The 22,353-nt window shown below is 42.4% G+C and overlaps 3 protein-coding genes across 3 annotated transcripts; 1 reads left to right on the forward strand and 2 right to left on the reverse strand.

Moving 5' to 3' along the window:
• Nucleotides 1–228: 228 nt before the first annotated feature.
• LOC139927101 (delayed-rectifier potassium channel regulatory subunit KCNS3) lies at nt 229–2,795 on the reverse strand. Its single transcript, XM_071919113.2, has 2 exons — nt 2,790–2,795; nt 229–2,158 (listed from the first exon to the last, which is right to left on the reverse strand). The coding sequence occupies exon 2, from the start codon at nt 2,152–2,154 to the stop codon at nt 652–654; it is 1,503 nt and encodes a 500-aa protein (XP_071775214.1). The 5' UTR covers nt 2,155–2,158; nt 2,790–2,795; the 3' UTR covers nt 229–651.
• Nucleotides 2,796–2,878: 83 nt separating this feature from the next.
• On the forward strand, nt 2,879–12,562 carry LOC139927056 (uncharacterized). Its single transcript, XM_071919040.2, has 21 exons — nt 2,879–3,009; nt 5,496–5,557; nt 5,659–5,745; nt 5,842–5,963; nt 6,071–6,214; nt 6,374–6,478; nt 6,569–6,739; nt 7,189–7,291; nt 7,390–7,610; nt 7,682–7,838; nt 7,915–8,123; nt 8,217–8,331; nt 8,641–8,840; nt 8,966–9,080; nt 9,180–9,349; nt 9,434–9,522; nt 9,769–9,899; nt 10,355–10,544; nt 10,754–10,895; nt 11,055–11,151; nt 12,483–12,562. Exons 1-21 carry the CDS (start codon nt 2,879–2,881, stop codon nt 12,560–12,562), a joined length of 2,841 nt encoding a protein of 946 aa, XP_071775141.2.
• A 3,522-nt stretch (nt 12,563–16,084) lies between these two features.
• Nucleotides 16,085–22,162, reverse strand: LOC139927082 (uncharacterized). The gene is made up of 21 exons (XM_071919076.1): nt 22,143–22,162; nt 21,980–22,056; nt 21,798–21,893; nt 21,591–21,715; nt 20,904–21,047; nt 20,745–20,828; nt 20,429–20,593; nt 20,249–20,345; nt 19,940–20,157; nt 19,701–19,857; nt 19,410–19,618; nt 19,161–19,278; nt 18,513–18,712; nt 18,049–18,163; nt 17,800–17,969; nt 17,640–17,731; nt 17,369–17,499; nt 17,062–17,251; nt 16,653–16,794; nt 16,424–16,538; nt 16,085–16,170 (listed from the first exon to the last, which is right to left on the reverse strand). Exons 1-21 carry the CDS (start codon nt 22,160–22,162, stop codon nt 16,085–16,087), a joined length of 2,751 nt encoding a protein of 916 aa, XP_071775177.1.
• Nucleotides 22,163–22,353: the final 191 nt, after the last annotated feature.

Raw genomic sequence — 22,353 nt, forward strand, 5'->3', positions numbered from 1 at the left:
GTCAGCCAGCATGCCAACATGACTGTCCAAAACAATATCCTAACCAAAACCTGGCATATCAGTGCTTTACACAGTGTTTTAAAAGAGATGTGTGGTCAAAAAGGGGTTTTTCCTCTCTTCGGCAGCATCAGTACAATTGCATGTTCTACACAACAAATGATATTACTCTTTTCCAAAAAGCAATTGTCTTTGTTCATGCAGAGTATGTAACATCAGTCAACTTAGAAATCAAAATTTACCATTTTTATTTATCATACAATATGTTGTCACCCTACACCTTTGCATTTGCTGAACTCTCAGTCTGAACTTTCAGCAAGCAGACAAATCAATACAGAACATTACCTTGAAAAACATTAACATTATGGCCTCCTACATGCATCATTGCAATTTTCTCAAGCAGAAAATGGGCTCTCAAACCTCTGAGCAAGGCTCAAGTAATTCCCTCTGAATCTCCTGGTTTTAGTGATATATTTTACAAGCTATTCCCTTGTAGAAAAATTCCATGGCCACAATTTTTCTGTGTCGACTTGCGGGAGGAAGACAGTGCGGGAGGCAGGGTCAGTGATGGAGAGCTTTGCCCTGAGAGACACTGAGCGGTTTGCGGTGGACTGCGCTTGTAAAGGAGCGACACCCGGCGAGGTGGCAGCAATCTCATTTTGTGGCCCCATTTTCGAGAGCGTCATTATCGTACACTTCCTCCATGTCCTGGAGACTGGAGGCATCTGTTTCATCCCCGCCGCTGCTCTCACTGTTCCTGAAGGCGATACCTCCTATGAAAGGGTACACGCTGTGGGTGTACAGGTCTCTAATGCTGTAGTAAGGGAGGTCTGGGTCTTGTCTTTTAGCCTGACTGAGACACTGGACCTCTATGGCTTTGTTTCTTTGATAGTACTTAGAAAACTTATTGAATATGATGGTGATGGGCAGGGCCACCACTAACAGGCCACAGACGATGCACAGGGTGGCCACTATCTTCCCTCCCAGCGTCACCGGACAGGTGTCGCCGTAGCCTACCGTAGTCATGGTGATGGTGGCCCACCACCAGCCTACGGGGATGGTCCCCAACTCCGTGTCCTCCTCCTCCTTCTCAGCAAAGTAGATGAGGGCAGAAAATATGGAGATTCCCACAGAGAGGAAGAGAAGCAGCAGTCCCACCTCGTGGTAGCTGTGGCGGACCGTGGCGCCCAGCGCTCGCAGCCCGATGGAGTGACGAGCCAGTTTGAGGATACGGAAAACCCTCATCAGACGCAGCACCTGCACCACTTTCCCCACATTCTCCAGGTCCTCGTTCTCCTCTGCGCCCTCCTCATCCCCTGTCTCAAACGCTAAAGTGGCGTAAAAAGGCAAGATGGAGGCGACGTCAATGATGTTTAAGGGGTTCCCTAGGAACTTCCTGGGGGAGGGTGCTACAATGAGCCGGATGATGAACTCAGCGGAGAAGCAGACGATGCAGATCACCTCCAGGATGGCGAGGACTGGGTCCTCGATGGGCTTGTCGTTGTCGTCCACGCGCTGAAACTCGGGCATGCTGTGGACGCACATGGCGACGATGGAGGTCAGCACCACGCTGAGAGAAGCCACGGCGATGATCTTGGAAGCTCGCGAGTGACCCGGGTCCTCCAGCCGCAGCCAAACGTAGCTCCTCACCTCCGCACACCAGGCGCCTTTGAACTTGGCCAGGTCTTTATCGAGGGCGGAGAGCTCCTCAAAGGAAGAGTCAAAGCTCGGCTGCTGCTGGTCGTCGCTCCGGATGTCCCAGTCTCTGTCCTCGATGTACTCCTTCCTCTCCTGGAACCAGTTGCTGCAGCAGGAGCTCAGGTGCAGCTCCTGGATGCCCCAGTACTCGATCTCCTGGCTGAAGGAGAAGACGCACAGCTCCTCCATCATGTGGATGCGTCCCGTGCGGTAGAAGTTGAGCACGCACAGGAAGACCCGGGGATTCCTGTCGAAGTAGTACTCCTTTTCGGCCGGGCTGTAGTCGTCGCACAGCTCCAGGATGGCCGCCTCGCTCTGGCAGCACAGCAGACGAGCCAGCCGCGTGTGGGGGAAGCGGAGCAGCGTGTCCGGATCCACTTGGTGTCGTACCCCTCCCACGTTGAGGTGGACCTGGTCCTCCTCAGTCCCACGCCGGTGGAGGATTTGCCCGTACCCCATGGTGCTGATCATCCGTACGGTACATGGGCAGAGGGATTATAATGAAAACTGAAAGTTAGCGTGAATCTTGGAAGGCTTTTACAGAAAAGAGGTTTCAAGGATTTGTTTATCACAGGAAAATATGTCCGACAAGCACTGAGAAAAGCTAGAATCGAGATCGTGAGTGGTATTTTTATGGGGATGTCTATCAAGATGCATTTGACTGCATTGTTTGTAGAATACATTAGTCTTCTGAAAAAAAAAAAAAAATCAATACAGCATTAACAGGAAATGGTTTGTGCTGGAGTGAGTGAAGAAGCCTTGAGGCACTGTCACTTCTTGAAGGGCTGAAGTACAGGATTATCACCAGGAGAATCAAATTACAGCGCGGGTTGTGTAACTCAGAGGAAATGAGAGGCAACAAGTTGAAACTGAACCCACACATTATTATGAGCAATTACTAAAGCAAAGGACTAGTTCCCAACATCAGGCTATTCTCTTTAGAATTCAAAATACCATGCTGGTTTAAATGCAGACTGGATAGACTGTTGCATGAAACTGTGCTCTTATTTTATTTTACCTGGCCCTGTTTGCTTAGGCTACTTTTCTTTTATCTTTTTAAAACTGACAGCAAGGAAGTAAAAGTTGCAACCTACCTGGACTTGTAGCGTTTCTTTCCATTAAAATAACTTTTATCAGAGTGGTGTAGTTCTCACATTCTTCTAAATACTGTTAAAAAATAAAAATGGTCCGACAGCGCTTGTCTTTTTCATCAGCTCCTGTGGTGATAGTGGACGGACTGCGGTGCGGTGCGGTGCGGCTCCACGGACGCGCCTTCATCAACGGGACAAGAGCTGTAACCGGGACCGCGGGCACGTCGGTAGTTTTTTCCCCCTCTACCGTACGGGAGCAGGGAGGGGCTAGAAATAAGGAGAGGAGAGGGGAGGGAGAGAGAGAGAGGGTCGCGAAACTGTTTTATACAAAGAGGCGCAGATGGGCAGTGAAAAAAACCTTGCGAAAAAGAATTCTAATATTACTTTAAGGGCTTACAGCGTGTCTGTGGAGCTAACTAGTGACTTTATAGTGACCTTATGCTACTTTATCGTATTTGCTTCTATCGCCTATGGTATCACTATAATATTCCTATAACATTACTATAGGGACTTGTAGTGTGTCTGTGGTGCACTATTTTCGATCTCCCATATCTTTATAATATTCCTACAATATTCCCAAAGGATTCTATACTTTAGTTGTGATATTTGTAATAACCTTCTGCAATGTAGGCTATTATAGGAGTCTAGCTCTTTTCAGTAAGGGCATTTCCCCTTCATTCATTTGAATTGCTTATTTAATTATTGAGAAACTGTATTTCTGACAGTTACTTCTGAGGGCGGTATTTGTGTTTTGAAACTACCAGGACAGCTGGAATAATTGTGTGTACACTCACTGTGGAAAGTGTAAAATCACAGCTGACATTGCAATCGACTATGAAAAAACACTGCTGGCAGGCGGACTGGCAAACCCAGCGGCAGCGAGAGCCAAATACAAATCTCCCTTCTAGGAGATAGAGCAGATCTACAAAATGTCGTGAGTGCAAAATAACAGCTTGTCATTATGGATCCGACTGGTTTGAAATCAGCAATGTTGGGAGGTGAACTTGGCAGGCTGACCTTCCTTCTCACCTCTGCATCCTCTACATCAGCTGAGACCTTTTCCCATCTAAACCTGACTAAAAAAAACATCCTCTGGGATTGAATATCTTCCAGATACGCGGCTTTAAAAAAGTTTTTTCTTGCTGAAAAGCACCAAAACTCTGGCGGGGTCTCATGGACTAGCTCTGTAATAATTAGTTGGGAATGTTAGAAGGAACTTATTTCACCTTATGCTCTTAAATTCAGTGAATCTCTTTAAAACAGTCCAGTGTCCAGAGTCACCTTGCAGAGATAGCATTAATATCTTATTTGACAAATGATGCAATTGAACTATAAATTTTAAATTATAATGCAGATGACCTCTCAAAATGTAATCCATCAGAATACCAGTAGACATTTTTACTACCATTGCTCTACATTGAATTATGAAACTGCATTAAGAACAAGAACTTTGATACTGTGTGTGACTTATTTTGGATATTTTATTTCTTGTATTTTCAAACTCAGCAGACTGGTCTCACTCTCCAGAGCTTCATTTCACATTTCCAGGCCCACTTTGCTTTCTGTTACTAGTTGCAAGTGTGGTTTTAGTTTGTTCTCTTTATCCACCATCCTTTTGTATTCCTGTGGGTAATATCAAGTGGCACAGCTTGTACAAAACTGGGGGGCAGGAAAGTATTCAAAATATGCCAAGAAAAAAATACCATAACTAAAGAGCCGTCCTTTATATTGTTTTGTTTGTTTTTATTCTACACTGAGTTTTAAATATATAAAATATATATTAAATATATTGTATAATGAGCAGAGGCACCAAAAAAACTTATTTTTTTTGCTTCCTTGTCTCATACTTTATAAGATAGCTTTCGATGAAACAATAGGGACAGTTTTGTACTTCATGAACATTAAAATTTAAATTAAACACATTTCTTTCAACCAATATTTTGGAATTAGTTTTGATATATTTCTTAAAGGAGTATTTGTAATGTGGAACTAGGTACACTTTGATTTATTTTTGTAGAGGAACTGTAAACTGTAATGATGACAAAATGATAATGGGAGGAGGGAAACCACTTGTAATGCAGAAAGTAAGTTTATTCAAGCTTAACATCGCAAAAAGCTGCCTGAGGAAGAGTACACTGACTCAAAAGGCGTTGCCAAGTGCTCCACAGCTTTCTGCCGCAGTTTTTTTGCGATGTTAAGCTTGAATAAATTTCCTTACTTTCTGCATTACAAGTGGTTTCAGTGCTTAATATTTTAGGCAATTTGGGAGCCCTTATTTGTTTTCCACCTTTTCACCTTTTGTCAAAATTATAATAAAATGATGGATCCAAATATTCAAACTCAGGTCAACCGGTGTGCTATATAACTTTCTGGCAGTGCATGATTCTCACTGGGACTCAATCCAGGCCAGATTACAAAACATACACTCCTTAACCCAATTAGCCCCATTAGGCGCTAATAGAGCACAGCTGTATTTGGGTGTACTTGTTGAGAAGGAAATCCCCTCCCTGCCCAGAGGCTAGGCCTGCAGTTAGTGTCCACTACAAACTTTAAGAACTCCAAAAACAGGGACTCAAAGGCTATCAGTTACCCACCTCTTATGCCATGGGCCATTTTTTTGGATCAGGGTTTGTAGTTTTATTTTTATCCATTGCTAGAGTTTCAGGCTTGGTTACATGCTGCTATGAAACATGATCACATCTCTTGCAGGTGGCTCATTCTACTGATAGCACTTGTAAACACAGAGGCACAAAAGAAGAAGCCCTCTATTAGTAAGCACTCTTCACTTTGCCTATTGTCATTTTCTCTTAACTTGATGACTGTATTGACTTGTGCTGTAGGCTATTTACCAATACAAAATGCCTAATCCTAGATATCAGCTCAAAATGCCTGGGGAATGTAATGCGTGTAAATGCTGGTCCACTTGGGGGGAATCTTCTCGAAGTTGCTGCTTTCATCAGTAAGTTAAAGTTTCTGAATTCAGTTACTTTTACAAAAATGTAACTTTGCCTCACTTTGGCCTCTATCTGTCTTTAACTGTTCTCTTTGTCCTCAGATAACTCTGTCATCCCCCTTACACCAAGCGTGGCCTCTCAATGTGGATTCAGCATGAAGATGGACCCACTGGGGAATGCAATGATTTTTGCCTCCATTCAAAATTGTTTTACTCGAAATGTGGTGAGGAAAGTGGTTGCATATCGTTTGTAGAGCAGCATCAAACATTAGCTGGAAAGTGTGGTATTGTTTGAGTTTCAGATCATACGTCTTCTCCCTTGTGGTTGTAGGAAGATAAAGCCTTCACAACAGTCTTGAATCTTCGACTGCATGGGAACCGCATGGTAGAAGACGAGCTGTACCAGGTGGCTGAAAGCTGCCAGTACGCCGCCTGGGTCTCCAGAGAAATCCTCTGCGACCGCAACTATATGGAGGCAAGTGAATGCAGCAGGATTCACCGGGGTCATGTTCAGTCTATATGATAAGTGGCTCTTTTGCCCCTATGAACATCAAGGCTGGTACATTTGATGTCACTGCGGAGGGGAGCGGTAGAGATGGATTGCCACTTAATGGTGGAATGGCCTCATTTCCAGGTGTCTGTGAGAAGGGCAATTCCAGATGATTATGCCCTGCCGGAACATCCCATCCCCGGGAAGAACGCGAAGTTTAGTGATCCTCGACGATCTACTAATTCAGAGGTTACGTGGACTGATCTGTATATTTTGGCCTTCTAATATTATGGGAAGACTTTATTGTACGAATGAGTTGGTTTGCTGTTTGCCTTACAGAAACAACCCAGTGACACAGCATTCAGAATCACAACGGTTGTGTTCTTCACTCCTGAGGAGAGGGTCATGAAGGTGGATCAGGCCCAAAGACAAGGTTACGGAGTAGCCAACACTCCTACAAGGCTGGTTCTGCGAAGTCCCAAGACTGCACCTGAAACATACACTCAGGATGTAAGTGGATTGATTTCCTCCACTTCCTGTTGACCATACTAAATTTCAAACTGCTGTGATCTGATTTCTTGCCCCCTTGGCAGGATTGAGCCAGGTTACTCTCAAGCGCCCCGTTCGATTGCTGAATTGTTGCTTACACTTGCAGTCGGTAGCATAACCTACTGGAATACTTAGATCCAATAATGTAATCAGATTGCTCCTAGTTTTTTGATTACTTTGTTTCTAAAACCCACTGAGCAGTTAAATAAAAAAATATTCCAGTTTACTGATATTTGAATAATTCATCATCCACAGCCATAAAGATGTGTACAAATGTCTGTACATTTGCCTTCTAAATGCCCCCCCCCCCCCAACAATATCAGTATTGTGAATGGTAACATTTTTTGGAATTGGGAGTACAGCATGTAATGCATTTAAATGTAATGTTACTCTGCAACCTCACCCCTCAGGTAGCAGGAGTGCCTATGACGGTGCTTAAAACCTCTACGATCTTTGAAAAGAAGTGGTTGGCGACTCAAATCGACGCAGCGGCTGCTTGCCCGACACCGATGGGTAGTGAGACGATTTCAGAATTGGGTCGTATGAAAACTTTGAAAACACTGTATGGTCTTTCCCTCTCTAATCTGCATGCGTGTGGTGTTTGTGTACAGGCGGCGTTTCCTTCACTCCCAATATGATCAGCTGGTTCCTGCCCAGGCACATTGACCCACTGATCTCCTCCAACCAGTTCAAACTGTTGGAGGTGCACATGGGCGTCAACGGCCAGAGACTAGATGCTGCTGAGATGGCTGCCAGGCAATACTCCATGTCTGTCAATGACATACACATCGTTGTTGGAATTCCAGTTGGGGCGGCAGGCGGCTACTTCAAGGTCAGTGTCGTTTCATTTTAGGGGGAACACTTAAAAGGTTTCATTTATTCAGAGAAGGTTTGCCTTTGCAGAGCCACGTCAAGGATGATCAGTACCTCACCTCTTACACTATTGAGCCAATGCTTGAGCTGCTGTGGACCGAAGACGACGCTCATGAGGAGACCCGCTACAAAGTCCTCTTCCCCATCACAACGCCGCTCATGTCTCGGCCCCCGCAAGTTATTGACAGTGAGTCTCGTTATCTTGGTACTTTGGTGATTTGAGGAATTAGACCCTGCCTTCATTCCCTCTCCTCGCCCCGCAGACACTGTTCCTGAAGAGCGGATGTTCAAGGTGCTGCTTGGGCCCTTGGGCTCCGACGTGGCGCTGGTGAACATCAGCACCTCCGCTGGGGTTTTGTCCGTGGTGGACTGCAACGCCAGAGGCTTTAACGTTCAGGAGCACGACTCCCGCAACGGCTCGAAGGCCTTCACGCTCCAAGTGCCCTTCACGGACCCCGTTGTCCTGCAAATGGTAAGCTTCATGCTTGGGGGGAAATGCAGGTCATGTGTTTAAACTTTGGTCCCACTAAAAGCTTCTAATCACCTCCTTCCTATTTCCCAACAGAAAGAAATGGCGATGACAGTCTACTCTCTTCACCTGACCTTTGGCTTGCTTGTCTTACCAGAGTTTGCTCCATTTGCTCACAGTGCCTATCTGGATGCTGCATTAGTAGACATAGGTCTGTCTCCTTGCATATAGAAACGTATAACCTTACTACAATGAATAAGTCATACAGCATATTCACAGCAAAGATTACAAAAACGGGCACAAGAAAAATATCCATTTCAAAGTCTTACTAATACATCAAGCATGTTAATACGTTAGAGTTGAACAGTTTAAATGCAGGTTGATAGTGTTGTAGTTACTCGTGTTGTCCTAAGGGAGGCAGTCTGATGGCAAATTCCCTGTCACCTTTAATCTAGACCTGGAGACCAAAGGCTATGTTTCTGTTCAAAGAGGTTTTTTGACTTGTATTTTTTCTGTACAGTGCCTCCCTCTGTCTCCGCTAGCTGTGACTACGACAGCTTCTACATCACAGTGAGGTACGGGACCCAAGGCTTCAACTTTCAGACCATCGTGGGAAAACAAATGTTGACCCCGGCACTGGCTCAGCAGTACGGCTTCGCTGAGAACGGAACCCACTTCAGTTTTGCAGTGCCATTTTCAGCCCCCAGTGCTGCGTTTGAGGTAATGGTCAGAGTCGCTTTGCAGGGATTTATCTTGCCGACATTGGTGCTGAGATGAACTGACATGATCCTCTACCTAATGCACACAACCTTTTGCTGACTACTATTTTGTGTGAAACTTGGCAGGCTGTTGAGTCGTCATCCATCAGGAGCCGGCTCGATGTGGCCCTGAGGAACCCGAAAACAAACACAAATATCCAAGACTTCTCAGTGGCTTGCAGTTTCCTCTCAACGCTCGCTGGTCTGCTTCAAAAATGATTCTGTTTTTTTATTTTTTCACGGGCCGGACACATAACTCCTCACACTAATGCTTGACCTTCATATCCCCCCCCCCCCACAGAATGTTTCCCAAATGGCACCATGACTGCACTGGCAGTCAAGATGGAGTCTGTTCCCAGTCTGAACCCCAGTCAGCTGACCCTCAGAGACCCTTCCTGTGGTCCCTCCTTCAGTGACGACCGCTTCGCTTACTTCCTCTTCACCGGCAGCTCCTGTGGAACCACCAGGAAGGTAGGATGCTGCTGACCTCTGTCTCTTGATGCAGATTGTTGGCACTGATTGATTGAGAAAGTAAATGTGCCTCCCTCTTCCCAGTTTTTGTCCAATGTCATGCTGTATGAAAATGAAATCTCCCTGCCGGACGAACTTGAAGTGAAAAAGGATGCGGAAGAGGCTGAATATGAGTGAGTTTCTGAAAGAATTGGTCCCGTTTTTGAATTAAAGAAGTTCACAAGTATATTTGTATATTTTTTTTTTTTTATAGTGTCAAAACTAGGTAAAGGAATGGATCATTCTCTGGTTTGTCACAAATGTGAGGGGAAAACGAGTTTACTACAGCTAATTGGATAGGCATCATAAGAGCAACTATCATTTCAAAGTTCTTGGTCAAACCAATACCAGTCAATGTCATTGTCTTCTATCCTCTATAGGTTAAAGGTTTCTTGTTACTATGACGTCAACACTGCACACGCTGTGGCCTTCCTCACCAGGCCGCGCAACAACGAGCCTTACGCTGAAGCTGCGAAAGGCGATCTGCAAATCGCAGTGAGACTTGCTTCAGGTACGGGTCTTGAAGTTGAGGATCCCTTGTCATCTCACTTCGGTTCTGGTTCCTCAAAAGCAACTTAAAAGCTCATACCTAAGATTTGGAATAGTCCAATATTAATAAATATAACAAAATGAAGAACAACTTTCTCCCAAAGCCAGAAACTGGAGAACCAAGACTCAATCCTGTCATGTCAAGGATGTAAAATCTGAACATGCTCCATGAATTATGGATAGGGAGACTGATGTATATTTTGACCCACATATTAAGGTTTTTGTACCAAAAAATGAACCATAAAGTGTATCCTTATCACCAGGAAATCCCCAGCACGCATACAATACATCTTTTTACCATTGTTCCACATTCAGTCTCTACATCTCAAGTCTTTTTGTTTGCTGTCAAACAAAATTCAAAATGATTTTTGGTTGACTATACAACTGCAAATCCTGGTGAACACTCTTCTCTCTCAGATGCGTCCTACAGCCAGTTCCACAGAGTTGAGGACTACCCCATAGCCAAGTACCTCAGACAGCCTCTATATTTTGAGGTGGAGCTGATGAGGTCTACCAATCCCAAAGTAACGCTGGAGTTGGAGAACTGCTGGGCAACACTGACTGATGACAGGACATCCCAACCAAGATGGAATCTCATCATTAATGGGTAACTTTCTCCTCTTTGCCAGCTGGGAAGTTGGAACTTTTTCCTTATACACAATACACTCAAACTGATCTATAAACATTTTAATATTACTGAAATATGGGAAGTAACTTAGGTTTAATTCTGCAAACTTGGGAAAACTTTGTGTACAAAAAATGGGATGGAAAAATGGAGACTGGCATCTTTTTATGTTGCGTCCTTTTCTACTGCAGCTGTGCAAACCCAGTGGACCCATACCAAGTGCTGTTCCATCCTGTTTGGCCTGATGCCAGAGTGCAGCACCCCTCTCACTTCAAGCGCTTTGAGGTCCAGATGTTTGCCTTTGCCATGGACCAAGAAAACTTGAGTCGCCAGGTAACTTCATCAAAGGGAGAACACAGTCTTTCCTCCTCAATCTTTACTCTGAACTAAGCATGAGTTCACAGATGAATAAGCTAAATACACGAATAAGCCATACATTAATTTTGATCAAAGAGCCAAAATAATCAAATCTTTTCTGATCAACTCTTCTAGCTCTTTGTCCACTGTGATGTGGTGATCTGTGACGTCACTAGGCCAATGGGTGGACAATGTAGTCGGCAGTGTTCAAACCAGGAAAATGGGATAAAAGGTATGGAGCCACATGACTGACATTATTTGTAAACACTCCTGAAAAGGTTTCAAAGGAAGCTAACAAATCAAACCTTACTAAAGACAGCTGACGTAGTACATTTTAAAATAACGGTGAAATGTATTTACAAAATGGATTTATAAACTTCAAGTTTAAAGTTTAAAATCAACATTACACAGTAATATAGCATACAAAATAAAAGTGCAATGCAACGAGTGTAATATAACTATCAAATGAAAATGTATAAAATGAATTTTTAAAAGTTTTCCTTCAGCCAGGCTATTCTGGAGTCTAGAGGCAAAAGCCTGACCATTGTTGGTTTTTATGCTTCCAGCAGGATCAGCATCTACATCTAAATCTGCTGTAGTTAAGTGACTGTGGGATTTTCATGAGGTCCTTGTAGAACTGCCCATGTATGAAATGGCTGTGGTAGTGAACTTCATAGGCCAACTGATGGCATTTATGCAAGATCACGCTTGATGCATTGATTATTAGGGACTGCTTCTATTGGTACGTTATGCCTTTTTACAGCAGCGTTGACTCATTCAAAACTATCATTCAACAAAAACTATCCAGCTTTAATGATAATGATTTTAACTTCTTGGCTAATTTCAATTGCCATGTCTAAACTTTAGGGTAGCAGGTTATAATGTAGTCACATTACTAACAACTAACAACAAAACCTTAATGAATTACCATCACTACAACAATCAGTGCATACAATAAATAACTTCTCACCTACACAATTGTTTGATACATCAAGACAATACATATCTTCATCATGAAAGCTGTAGTTGGGGAAAGAAATGCAAGTAAAACCTTAAACGAACGGTACAGAATGCTACATAAAATAGTCTACATAACACTATGCTACTCAAAATAAACTACTGAGACTTGTTGCTTCATCAAATCTCCTCCTAGATGAGTAAAATGAGTTATTAAAATACTTTATTATAATAAAGATTGACCCACACAACTACTCAAGCACACATCCACATACCTCTCATTAAATGTCTTTACAATAATCATTACTTTTCATTTGCAATATGAGATTATCAATCCATTTTGTTCAGTCATGTTATCTAAACTGTAAACAAATGACTTGTAACTGTCTTTCTACTCCAAACTATTTCAATAAGTGGTGTTGCAAAAAGATGATGAAGAAAAAGATGCGTAGGAAAATGCTTAAACTTAATCCTTGTTAGTTTAGACTTAATAGTCAGTAGCGCTTTGTCTGTACACCTCAGGCTGTGCAACATTATCTGGTGGCAAACCTTGCATTGCTTTTGAAAGAGACTAAAATATTGATTGACCTCATTTCTTCTCCACAGGTCAAAGACGAGCCGTTTCAGATGTGCACAGTTTCAGACACGCGTCTTCAGGACCCATATTTATAATGCCTTCCAAATAAAGATACAGTTGGTTTTAAAAGATGTTGTTGTGTGTGTGTGGGGTGTTTTTTAAAAAAAAAATTTTAAATATACTCACTGCCACCCCAAGTGAAATTTGGAAGATGAAGTCTTGCTTTACAAAGTTTATTCCCTTAGCCCTGCATTTACCATAAATTTCTCATAACACCTCTGAGCAATAGTCTTGACTATCATGGCATCAGAGGAATATGTTCAAAAGAGCGTGACAAACTAAAGCACAGTGGATGACCTGTCTTGGCAATTTGGAAGCAATTATACTCCCATGAACTCTTTAACTATGCTGATACTAAAGTGTGAGATAATTGATCAAAGGACACTGCTGCTGGACATGGCAACTTTCCTGTCTCCATTGTCGAAGTTAAAATGTCAATTGTTTGTACAGTCATATTTGTATGTTTCCGTGACTACTGGTGTCATCCCATAAGTCCTGAAATTGGCTAAGGTCATCCCACTTTTTAAACCTGCTGGTGCTATCTCATTCAGAAATTATAGGCCACTCTGTCTTTTCATGTTTCTCAAATTGTACAGAAATCTATGATGGAATGAAAACACCTTAAGATCAACAACATACTTGATGAACGTTGGTATGGAATCTGTAATAATCATTCTTTATCTATGGGCCTTCTTCAAAAGTATCTACTCCTCTGGACAAGGATGAATTTGCTTTTTTTTAAAAAAATTTTTAGACTTGTCCAAAGTCTGATAGAGTTAGCAATAGAATTCCACTCTCAAAACTACACAAATGGTTATCATGATATTACTTTTAAATGTCTTTCTGATTATGTTAACTGTAGACAATATATGTGTACAAAGGGCTACATATCAAGTCTGTTATCAGATTCGGGGTTCCCCAGGGCTCCATTCTTGGGCCTTATTCTCAATTTATATAAATGATGTGGTTGCTGTCTCTAAGTCAATTGTTCCCCTTTATTTGCAGATGAACCTATTTCTATTGGACAGGGACTTGATAACCTTGTAAATACATCAAATCAGGGTCTGCTTGGTTCCAACTTAATAAATTATCTTTAAATATTAAATCAAAATTATAATATTCTCTACTAACAAGAAGTTCTGTAACAGTGTTAAAATTTCCATCAATGGAACCGCGATCACTCAAGTCTCAGTCAAATTTGTAGGTGTTTGTTGATGAAAAACTATTAGAAGTAACGTGTTGACATTGTCTTTAAAAAAGATTTCCAAAACAGTCAGTATTATTAGGAAGATAAGAGATCAAATGATTCTAAACTGTGTTTTCACTTTGTACTACACTCCAATTCATCCATATTTATATGATATTGTTTGGGCAAACGCTTGTCCTAACTGTGTGCAAGTAATTCGACTGCAGACAAATTTTTCTATCTCCACTTTAATTTATTAGAACCTTCCTCTCCTCTTTTTCAGAAACTTGGAATACTAACAGTTTATGGTATTGATGTTCTTCTTCAAAGACATTCATTGCTTCATAGAGTGAAGAATGAGGATTGCTATTTACCCAAGTGTTTTATTAATTTGTTTACCACTAACTCACAAATACTCCTCTTACTCCGTACTCCTCTTACCTATTTATCACACCACCCACGGGCAGTACTCAATAAAATTTGGAAGGGCCCACTTGTTTAATTTGTATTCTCACTTGGCATCACCATCTACATCACTGACAATATTTAAAAGTAAACTTAAATATGTTGTCGCTCCTTACATAAGACCATCTTCCTATTCTGTCCATTCTCTCTCACATTGAATCTTTGCTACTGTATTGGGAAGTTTTCTGTAGTTATGTAACATTGTCATCTAATTTTGTTTTACTGTTTAAACAGAAGAGGTCTACATAAGCCCTGCTTGGGCTTCTCACCTCACCTGCACACTTATTTCTGTTATATGTTTTATTTTTCTTTGTAATGTACTCTTTTCAATGTGTGCAGATAAGCAATTTGGAACTTGACTATTCCTGTATAATATAACCTGTTCCAAGCAGCATAACCAAGACTGTCACAGGGAATCTGTGGCACCAAAAGCTGGGTATTAAGATCAATGAAATGGCCCTTGTAATGGCAGTAATACCCTGATATCATGCACTACTCAAGTATTTCAAGTATTTGCTATTAAATTAATTAAAAATACTTATTCAATATATCCTTGTCTTTCAGTGTTAGGAAACATTGGGTCTTTGATGCATTAACCAATGGATGACCAAGCTGAAGGGGTCAGTGGTCCAGCTTTGTTTGCTCCAATGGCTTCCTCTAAAAGCTGGTTGAAAACATTCATTTGTATCATCTTTTGTGCCAAAGTAACTAATTATTTGATTTGTGTGATATTGCCAATTCAAGTGTTGTCAAAGTAGTTAACTAAAATAATTATACTCACTTAAGTACCTCAACTGTACCCAAGTAAAATACTTTGATGCTTAAAGTAAAAACACTGCAACCTTGGAGAAAAAAATCCAAATAGCCAACTAAACATTACTATAATGTCTTTTAAAATACTGGAATTGTCTGAAATCTACATGCAATATTCTAATCAGTGAGAACAATTACAGAAATGAATCAAAAGTATTGGACCCCATATAGTTTGGGTTAAATTACCTCAGCATTTTATATCAAGTTCTATTAACTTACTCTACAGGTTGTAGATGGTTAGGTTTTCTTTTCAAAAGTTTAATTTCTTGCCATCTGACACTAGGCTACTGCATTACATCAAATGCAAAACTGAAGGTCTACGGTTGAGTCCATCTCAACTGAGCACAGTGTAGGATGTATATTTCTTGAATTGTTGTCATGAGTTCAGGATATATATATATATATATATATATATATATATATATATATATATATATATATATACATACATACATACACACACCATGTGAAAGCACAGATTGTCAAGCTACAACACTAGAGAGAAAGTATAAGCATGTAACATTAAGGCAATATAGCCCCAAGGGAAACTAGGAGAGGATTACTTTTGCAAACTAGGTTTCTGAATTTCATTTAGACTTTTGAAATATGCAAAAACCTACAAATCAGATGTTTGAAATTTGGAGTGAAATGCAAAGTGACCAAGGGCTTTTCCACTGCCTTTTACATAGCAACCAAGTGCAAAGTACTAGCTTCTGAAGCTCTAGCCATTCAAGGAATGCATTTCATGGCAACATTAATCCTCAAACCAAACAATTTACAAAATGGCTTTTTGTAGCTGCAAGTGCATTTCCATTCTGTATACAAAAGCCACCCATTGTTAATCATCTGGGAATCTGCTCTCCAGAAAAGGAACTGAATGCTAGTCACTGACATCTCTTGCAGACACTGTTACCAAGTAAGTGGAAGTTCAATGTTAAGTCACTAGCTGTAACCTAGAACCTGTCCTTATGGTATGCGAAGCAGTTTGTGCAAAATACAAGGCCATATTTAAGCCCCAACTAGCCTTTCATGTGAGAGTTTCAGATGGGCCTTTGATTTCAGAAAAAAAGCACTTCACAACAATTAAGAGAAACATTTTATGTTTATTCAGAGGCTTGATTGAGGGTTTAACAGAAGAATAGGCCCAGAGGAGATCTCCTTTTGATGATGGGTGGAGTTTGCACTTCTTCGCCCTGGAACCACAAGTCAAGTATTAGGTCGCTGCACACTTGCATCCAGAAATCACCAAGTACAAGAACATCATGTTGATTTTGTGCTGAGACAGATAAGTTACAAGGCTTCTCTGTACATACATAGACTGTAGGGCTTTAGACTGTACAGCTTCACTACATGGTCAGCGTTTCAGGGCATCGTGGTATACACCACGTTTCAGCTGTTAAGTGACCAGTTGTGCACCATGCTTGTGCAGCCAGTTTGTCTCCTTACCCTTTTTCACTCCTTTCATCCTCTCAGGCCTAGTTCTGCTCGCACACTGGCCACTGCAGATGCCATCTGTGTGGTTGTTGGTCTCACAAATCACAGCGTCGCAGTGGACATAGATCTGTGGACAGAGACGACAGAATGGATTTAATAGACAGGACCTGATTCAACTGTCCCTTGTTCTGTTAATACAGCCAATGACCAAGCACAAGCCCGATCTGGATGTGCATTCTACCTTGTCTTTCAGAACCTCTTCCACCTTAGTGAAGGTGAACATCTTCATAGAGAAGCGTTTGAAGTGGGAAGGGACCGTAACCCTGGCATCGCTCACAACAGGCTGGAAGACGGTCACATAGCTGTCATCAAGGTTCTCGCAGCTGTATGGGGTTAAGTTTGGTTACAGGCATGTAATCACAAAAGCAGGAGAAGTAATACTTTGGTAAGTGCTGTCACTTTAGTTTTGAAAGGGTGCTGTGCAGAAAAGAATTGTTTAAATAAACTGACAACAGGGAGAGAAATGAAGGGCGTTGTGTCCCAACAGAAACCTGGAACGCTTTATGTTAGGGAGCGATTTCTGCTGGTATCTTACCAAAAAGGTTAAGAATGTTCTAAGATTGTTTTTGCCAGAAGGTTTTACACATTACCTATCCACAATGACGTCCCAACTAGGCAGAGAGGTCCTGTCTTCATTAAGTGTAGCCCAGCAGTTGTCCAAAATTAGCTCCAACTGGGGGTCAGTGGAGTGCATCAGCTCTACTTCAAAATACAGAGGCTGCCTCAAGTATTTCACTACTGGGTAATCTTCCGCTTGGTAGAAGAACTCGTATGATAAGTCTGGGGAGAAAAAGGTAATTGAGGAAAGGTATTTGGTCAGTGGCAGAAGGTACAAAGACAGCAACATTCCTCGTAGATCCTCTACATACATTTCAAAAGTATAATTGTCAGCCTTACCCTCAGCTAGTCTCATTTGCACCATCAGCTGTCCTGAACCGGTCTCTGCTGTGGGTTCGAAGCTCCTTGGTCTATAGTGGAAAGCCATCGTCTCTGTGTCATTGACCAAATAGTAGCAGGAAACTTTGTGCCTATAAGAGAAATGTGATTAAAGAACATGCATTGAGAAAACTCAACTCTATTAGAAATCAAAAGGAGTGACTATCATCCCTGAACAGCTGATGCATCAGGATGGAGGAAAGGTCAAAGGAGTAGATGGGCATCTTCCTACCTGTAGTCAGGATCAGTTGGTGATGTGTAGGCTTGGGCTGAATTATGGTACAAGGCAATCTCATTCTCATACAGCAAGTAGTTGTCAAAGAACTGCAAGAGAATCAATTTGTTAAAAGGCACTTTAATAGTTTTTAGTCAAAGGGGAAATTCAAACTTACTCTTCTTGTGGTCCCACAGGAATCAACACTGAAAGAGAAGTATGCAAAGCGATCGTCGCTGAAAACTGGTTTGCAGGACTCGTCTTTCAGTGTGAGCCAACCAGGGGTTAGATTGGGGACAGATTCCACCTTCACAGCCATAGCGGTCATAGTTCCATTGGAGTAACACTCTGGGGGAAAGAAAAGTAATTTGGTCAACAAAACTTCCTACATCCAAGCAGCAGAAATGCTATGAGTTTGGAGTCTTACTAGTTGTGGTCAAAGGGAAGTTGCAGGCCAAGTACAAATCACTGAGCTTCCAATTGTTGTTCGCATCCCACAGAAGTAAATCGATTCTGGCTCTGACTGAATCGGACTCAACCAGCTGCAAAAAAAAAAAAAAACACAGAACAAAAGGTTAAAGATTAATGTCCATTGCTGTTAAAGAGCAACTAAACCCCACCTAAATCTGTGGTGAAGCCTGACACCTAATGGTGAAAAGTAGGGTACTGAACTTGTCATCTGCTATTGGCTGGTCTTTGTGCCTTGTGATGTCACCCTCGATAGAGTACAACAGGTGGTGACATCACCTGGCACAAAGACCAGCCAATAGGAGAAGGCCAGTTCAGTACCCTACTTTTCACCATTAGGTGTCAGGCTTCACCACAGATTTGGGTTTAGTTACTCTTTAAGGTCAGGTTGCAAAATTTCTTCTACTGCACCAACTGACCTACCTCAAACACTGTGTCAGGGGAAGTGTATGCCAATACAAGGCTGAAGTATGAGCCATTTTCTTGGAGCTTGTAGACCTCGGCCAGCTCAGGAGTTAGCTCCCGAGCACCAACCATGGTCTGGAAGTTGTGGCCTTGACTCCCGTATTTCACATGGATGTAAAACAAGTTCTGGTCACAGGTGCCAGTGATGCTGGGTAGAACTAAAACCAAGAACAAAAAGTGCTGACCACACATTCCCAGCCGATTGTATGCAGTAGTGTTCCCCTTATACATTTCCCAGTTGCAGCTGAAGGTAGTCTTGGTTTTGACTTCACCTCCTACCCAGTTTTGTTTCTAGTGCAGGTCAAAGCACCAATACTGTTCTGACAGTGGCCCCAAGACATAAGCCCAATGCTCAGAGTTTCATAATTGGTCTTAAATATATTCTACAAAAGCAGCCAATTTATTATGTGGCCCACCACTACTGAATGAAAAGAGGAAACACTGTTAGAACATATATCAAACCAGGGATGTGATCAGGAACACAAAGCAGGACAAGTAATAAACTATTATGAACACAAGGATATTTTGGCCCAAAAAAAAATCCTAAGATTCAACATCTTGAAATCCCATCCCTGCTAAAAAGCAAACAAACCCAGATGAGCTCACCAACATCCTGCAGAGATGCCTCTAGCTCCACTGGGTGGGGGAATGGAGTTTGTTCAGGCAGAATGAGAAGCCCGTAGGTCAGGGGCAGGAAGTAGACCGTAACCAAAGGTTCAGGATTCTGTGGATCAGAAAAGCTCAGTCATGCTCCACTGGGGCCAAGAGAAATCCCCGTACCTCAGACAGAGTAAACAGGTTGGGATAGGGTGAAATGTCCCCACACTTATGTAATCGAGCCTACAGTCCACATACATGTTTCAGGACAACGTCGTCAGAGAAAGGCACTTGCAGAGAGAAGCTCTTGGTGCCGTTGGAGAACCTGTGCTCCTGGACCGTGAAGCCTCTGGCGTTGCACTCGGCAACAGACAGGACCCCAGTAGAGAAGGTGATGTTCATCAACTCCACATCATGGAGAAATGACCCCAAGTGAACACTGAACACCCGGTCCTCTGGGTTGGTGTCTGAGGAACAGCAAAGTGGCAGGTTTGTACCCTTTAATAAATTTAAGCTTCTGGTCTCATCTACAAAGAGATTTGGACTCACTGTCAGTGACTTGTGGAGGCCGGGGCATCAGAGGGGTGGTGATGGGGAACAGGACCTTGTATCTGGTATCAGCCTGGGTGTCTTCTGCCCTCCACAGCAACTCTAGCATTGGTTCCACAGTGTAGGTGATGTGGTACTGGTAATCTGGGGCATGGCTCTGCAATAATTCATGGAGTTTCAATAAAACATGCAAATCGACTGACCTACTCTGCTGCATGTCCAATCATCTACAGACCAACCTTATAGTAGCCATCGGGCGATCCAACTGGGATCTCAATGAGGATGTGAACCTCTGTAGAAGATAGTGTGTATCTCTTGGCAGCCATCTGACTTTTATCCAGCCTCTGTCCATTGACGCCCATGTGCATTTCTAGATTTTTGATCCTACCGTCTATCAGGGGCGTTATATGGCGAGGTATGTGCCAGGAGATGACATCCTCGGTGAACATCACACCACCTATTGATAAAATGATTGTTGGCTCAGTCTACACCCAACTTCAATATACTGTATGATGCCACCACCCTGAAATGACTTTTGGAAGACTCACCTGTAGGACAAGCAGCTGCCGAGTTTGCGATCGCCAAGCCATGTGGTGCCTTGTAGTAAGTACTCACTTTGAAAACCTCCATGGGGATGCCAGCCACCTAAAGAAATATTTTGTTTACGTGTCCTTGAAGAAAGGAAACATTGAGAGAAGGGGGGGGGGGGGTGTTAAGGTGTTGCTTACCTTCTCAGAGTAAGTTTCTGCCGTGTTGTATGGGCTTCGCATAACCAGACGATTATGTGTAGCCATGGCACCATAGCCAGCTTGTTGGGCCTCACTCAGCATCATCGTCATTGGTTCAGGAGTGTAAAATGTCATCTTCCAGATGCCATGTGCCTCATCAGTGGCCTGTGGTGAAGGGGGAAAAAAAACCTTGATGTCATTGATCTCATTGGCATTCCAAGTGAACAGTTAGTTTGGGGAAGCCAAATGGTGCAAGTGAAAATATCATTCGAGACACGTTTGTGCAAGACTTTAAAATTAGAACTGTTGAACGTACACCAGGAACGGCACTCTTGGAGTCATCTAGATCTTGTCCTTTTGTTCCAGCTGCTGCATCAGGCTTGGCCATGTAGTTTGACACCTAAACAGACAGTTTACTAAACACAGGCCTTCACAGACTACACATTAACGCCATCATTGTTGTTAAGTGACCTACTTCCATGTAGTTCCTTTCACAAACAATCTCCTGCGAGGCCCACGGAGAGTAGTTGCATGTTTTCGTCACTTCATGAGTAACCACATCTGATGGACTTTGGCTGTACATTCTGAGTCTCAAGCCAACATCAAACGTCCTATCATCCTACAGACGAAAAATAACTTGGGTCAGGAAACTTTACTGGTTCAAAGCACAAACATCTTGGTTCACTTCAATTCATAACTTGAGTGTGCCATTTTGTACATTAGAACACATTAGGTGGACAAAACGCCACCCACTTAATTTAGTGGTTTTAATAGGTGAAATAAGTAAACTGGAGAATTTACTTGCCATGCTATAAAATATATGCATGCCCAGAGGGTACATTTCACCTCTCTGGATAAAGCTGCTTAAAATAAGGGCAAGCTTCTGTAAATTACTAATTATGCAGCATTTGTGGCTATAGCTCTGGTGTAAATTAAAGTGTTTACCTTAAGGGAAGCACATAAACATGTTACAGACTTGACATTGAAGATTTCTGGCTGCATAAAAATGCAGTGATAAATACCTAACCATTTAAATTCAGTCTGCTGAGAAGTGCGCTATTACGGAAAATATGGAGCACAATGAAACAAAACATGACAGTTACAATAAAGACTGTTTCTGCCATATAGAAAATGACTCCTCAATAACTTTATTTGAACATACTTTGTTGTCGACATAGCAGCCCATGAGGGATGCATAGATTCTGGTGTTGCCCCACGGGTCAGACTCCATGCTGTATCCACACTGAGCAGCCAAGCTGGGTGTTAACACCATGTGTTGTGTGCCATCTGGGCAAAGAGGCAAACATTACAGGGATCGGTTCTTCCAATCAGATAAGACAATCTGTTCATCATTAGGGAAGATACTCACTGATAGCCTCGACTTCAAGCTGGTTCCCCACAGCTAGAGCCTTGTCCAACGTCAGCCTCATTAGGTTGCCCACACAGTCTGACCTTAAACCACTGACTGTTTGAGGAAAAAGGCTGATCAGGTGGGACGTAAACTGACTTGAAGTGCCATGTAATGAGATTTAACACAAATTAAGTCCTTACTTGACTGTGAACTCAGCTTAGTATTTGGCCTCGCTTGACCCAAGTCGACTACTGCAGCCATCACAATCCATATCATACTAAAATAAAGACAGTGCATTTAGATGCATTTCAGTCATAACAGGCTAGCAACAGCTTAGAAAAACCAAAACCGCTGAAAACCTACACATTCTGAAGTCTCCCCATCATGCAGACTCAAAGCAGCCCAACAAAATCTACAGGAATTCAAACACTACCAGAAGTTGGTACTAAAACCCCAGGAGCCCCCCCACAAAAGCAGCTCTCAACCAAAGGGCCTGATTGCTTTCGTGAGCCACCAACAGCTGTTTTATATAATAGTTATCCACAATGCACAGGTGGCGAGCATCAGTAATCAA

Source organism: Centroberyx gerrardi, chromosome 18 (genome assembly GCF_048128805.1).
Source record: "Centroberyx gerrardi isolate f3 chromosome 18, fCenGer3.hap1.cur.20231027, whole genome shotgun sequence".
NCBI lineage: Eukaryota > Metazoa > Chordata > Actinopteri > Beryciformes > Berycidae > Centroberyx > Centroberyx gerrardi.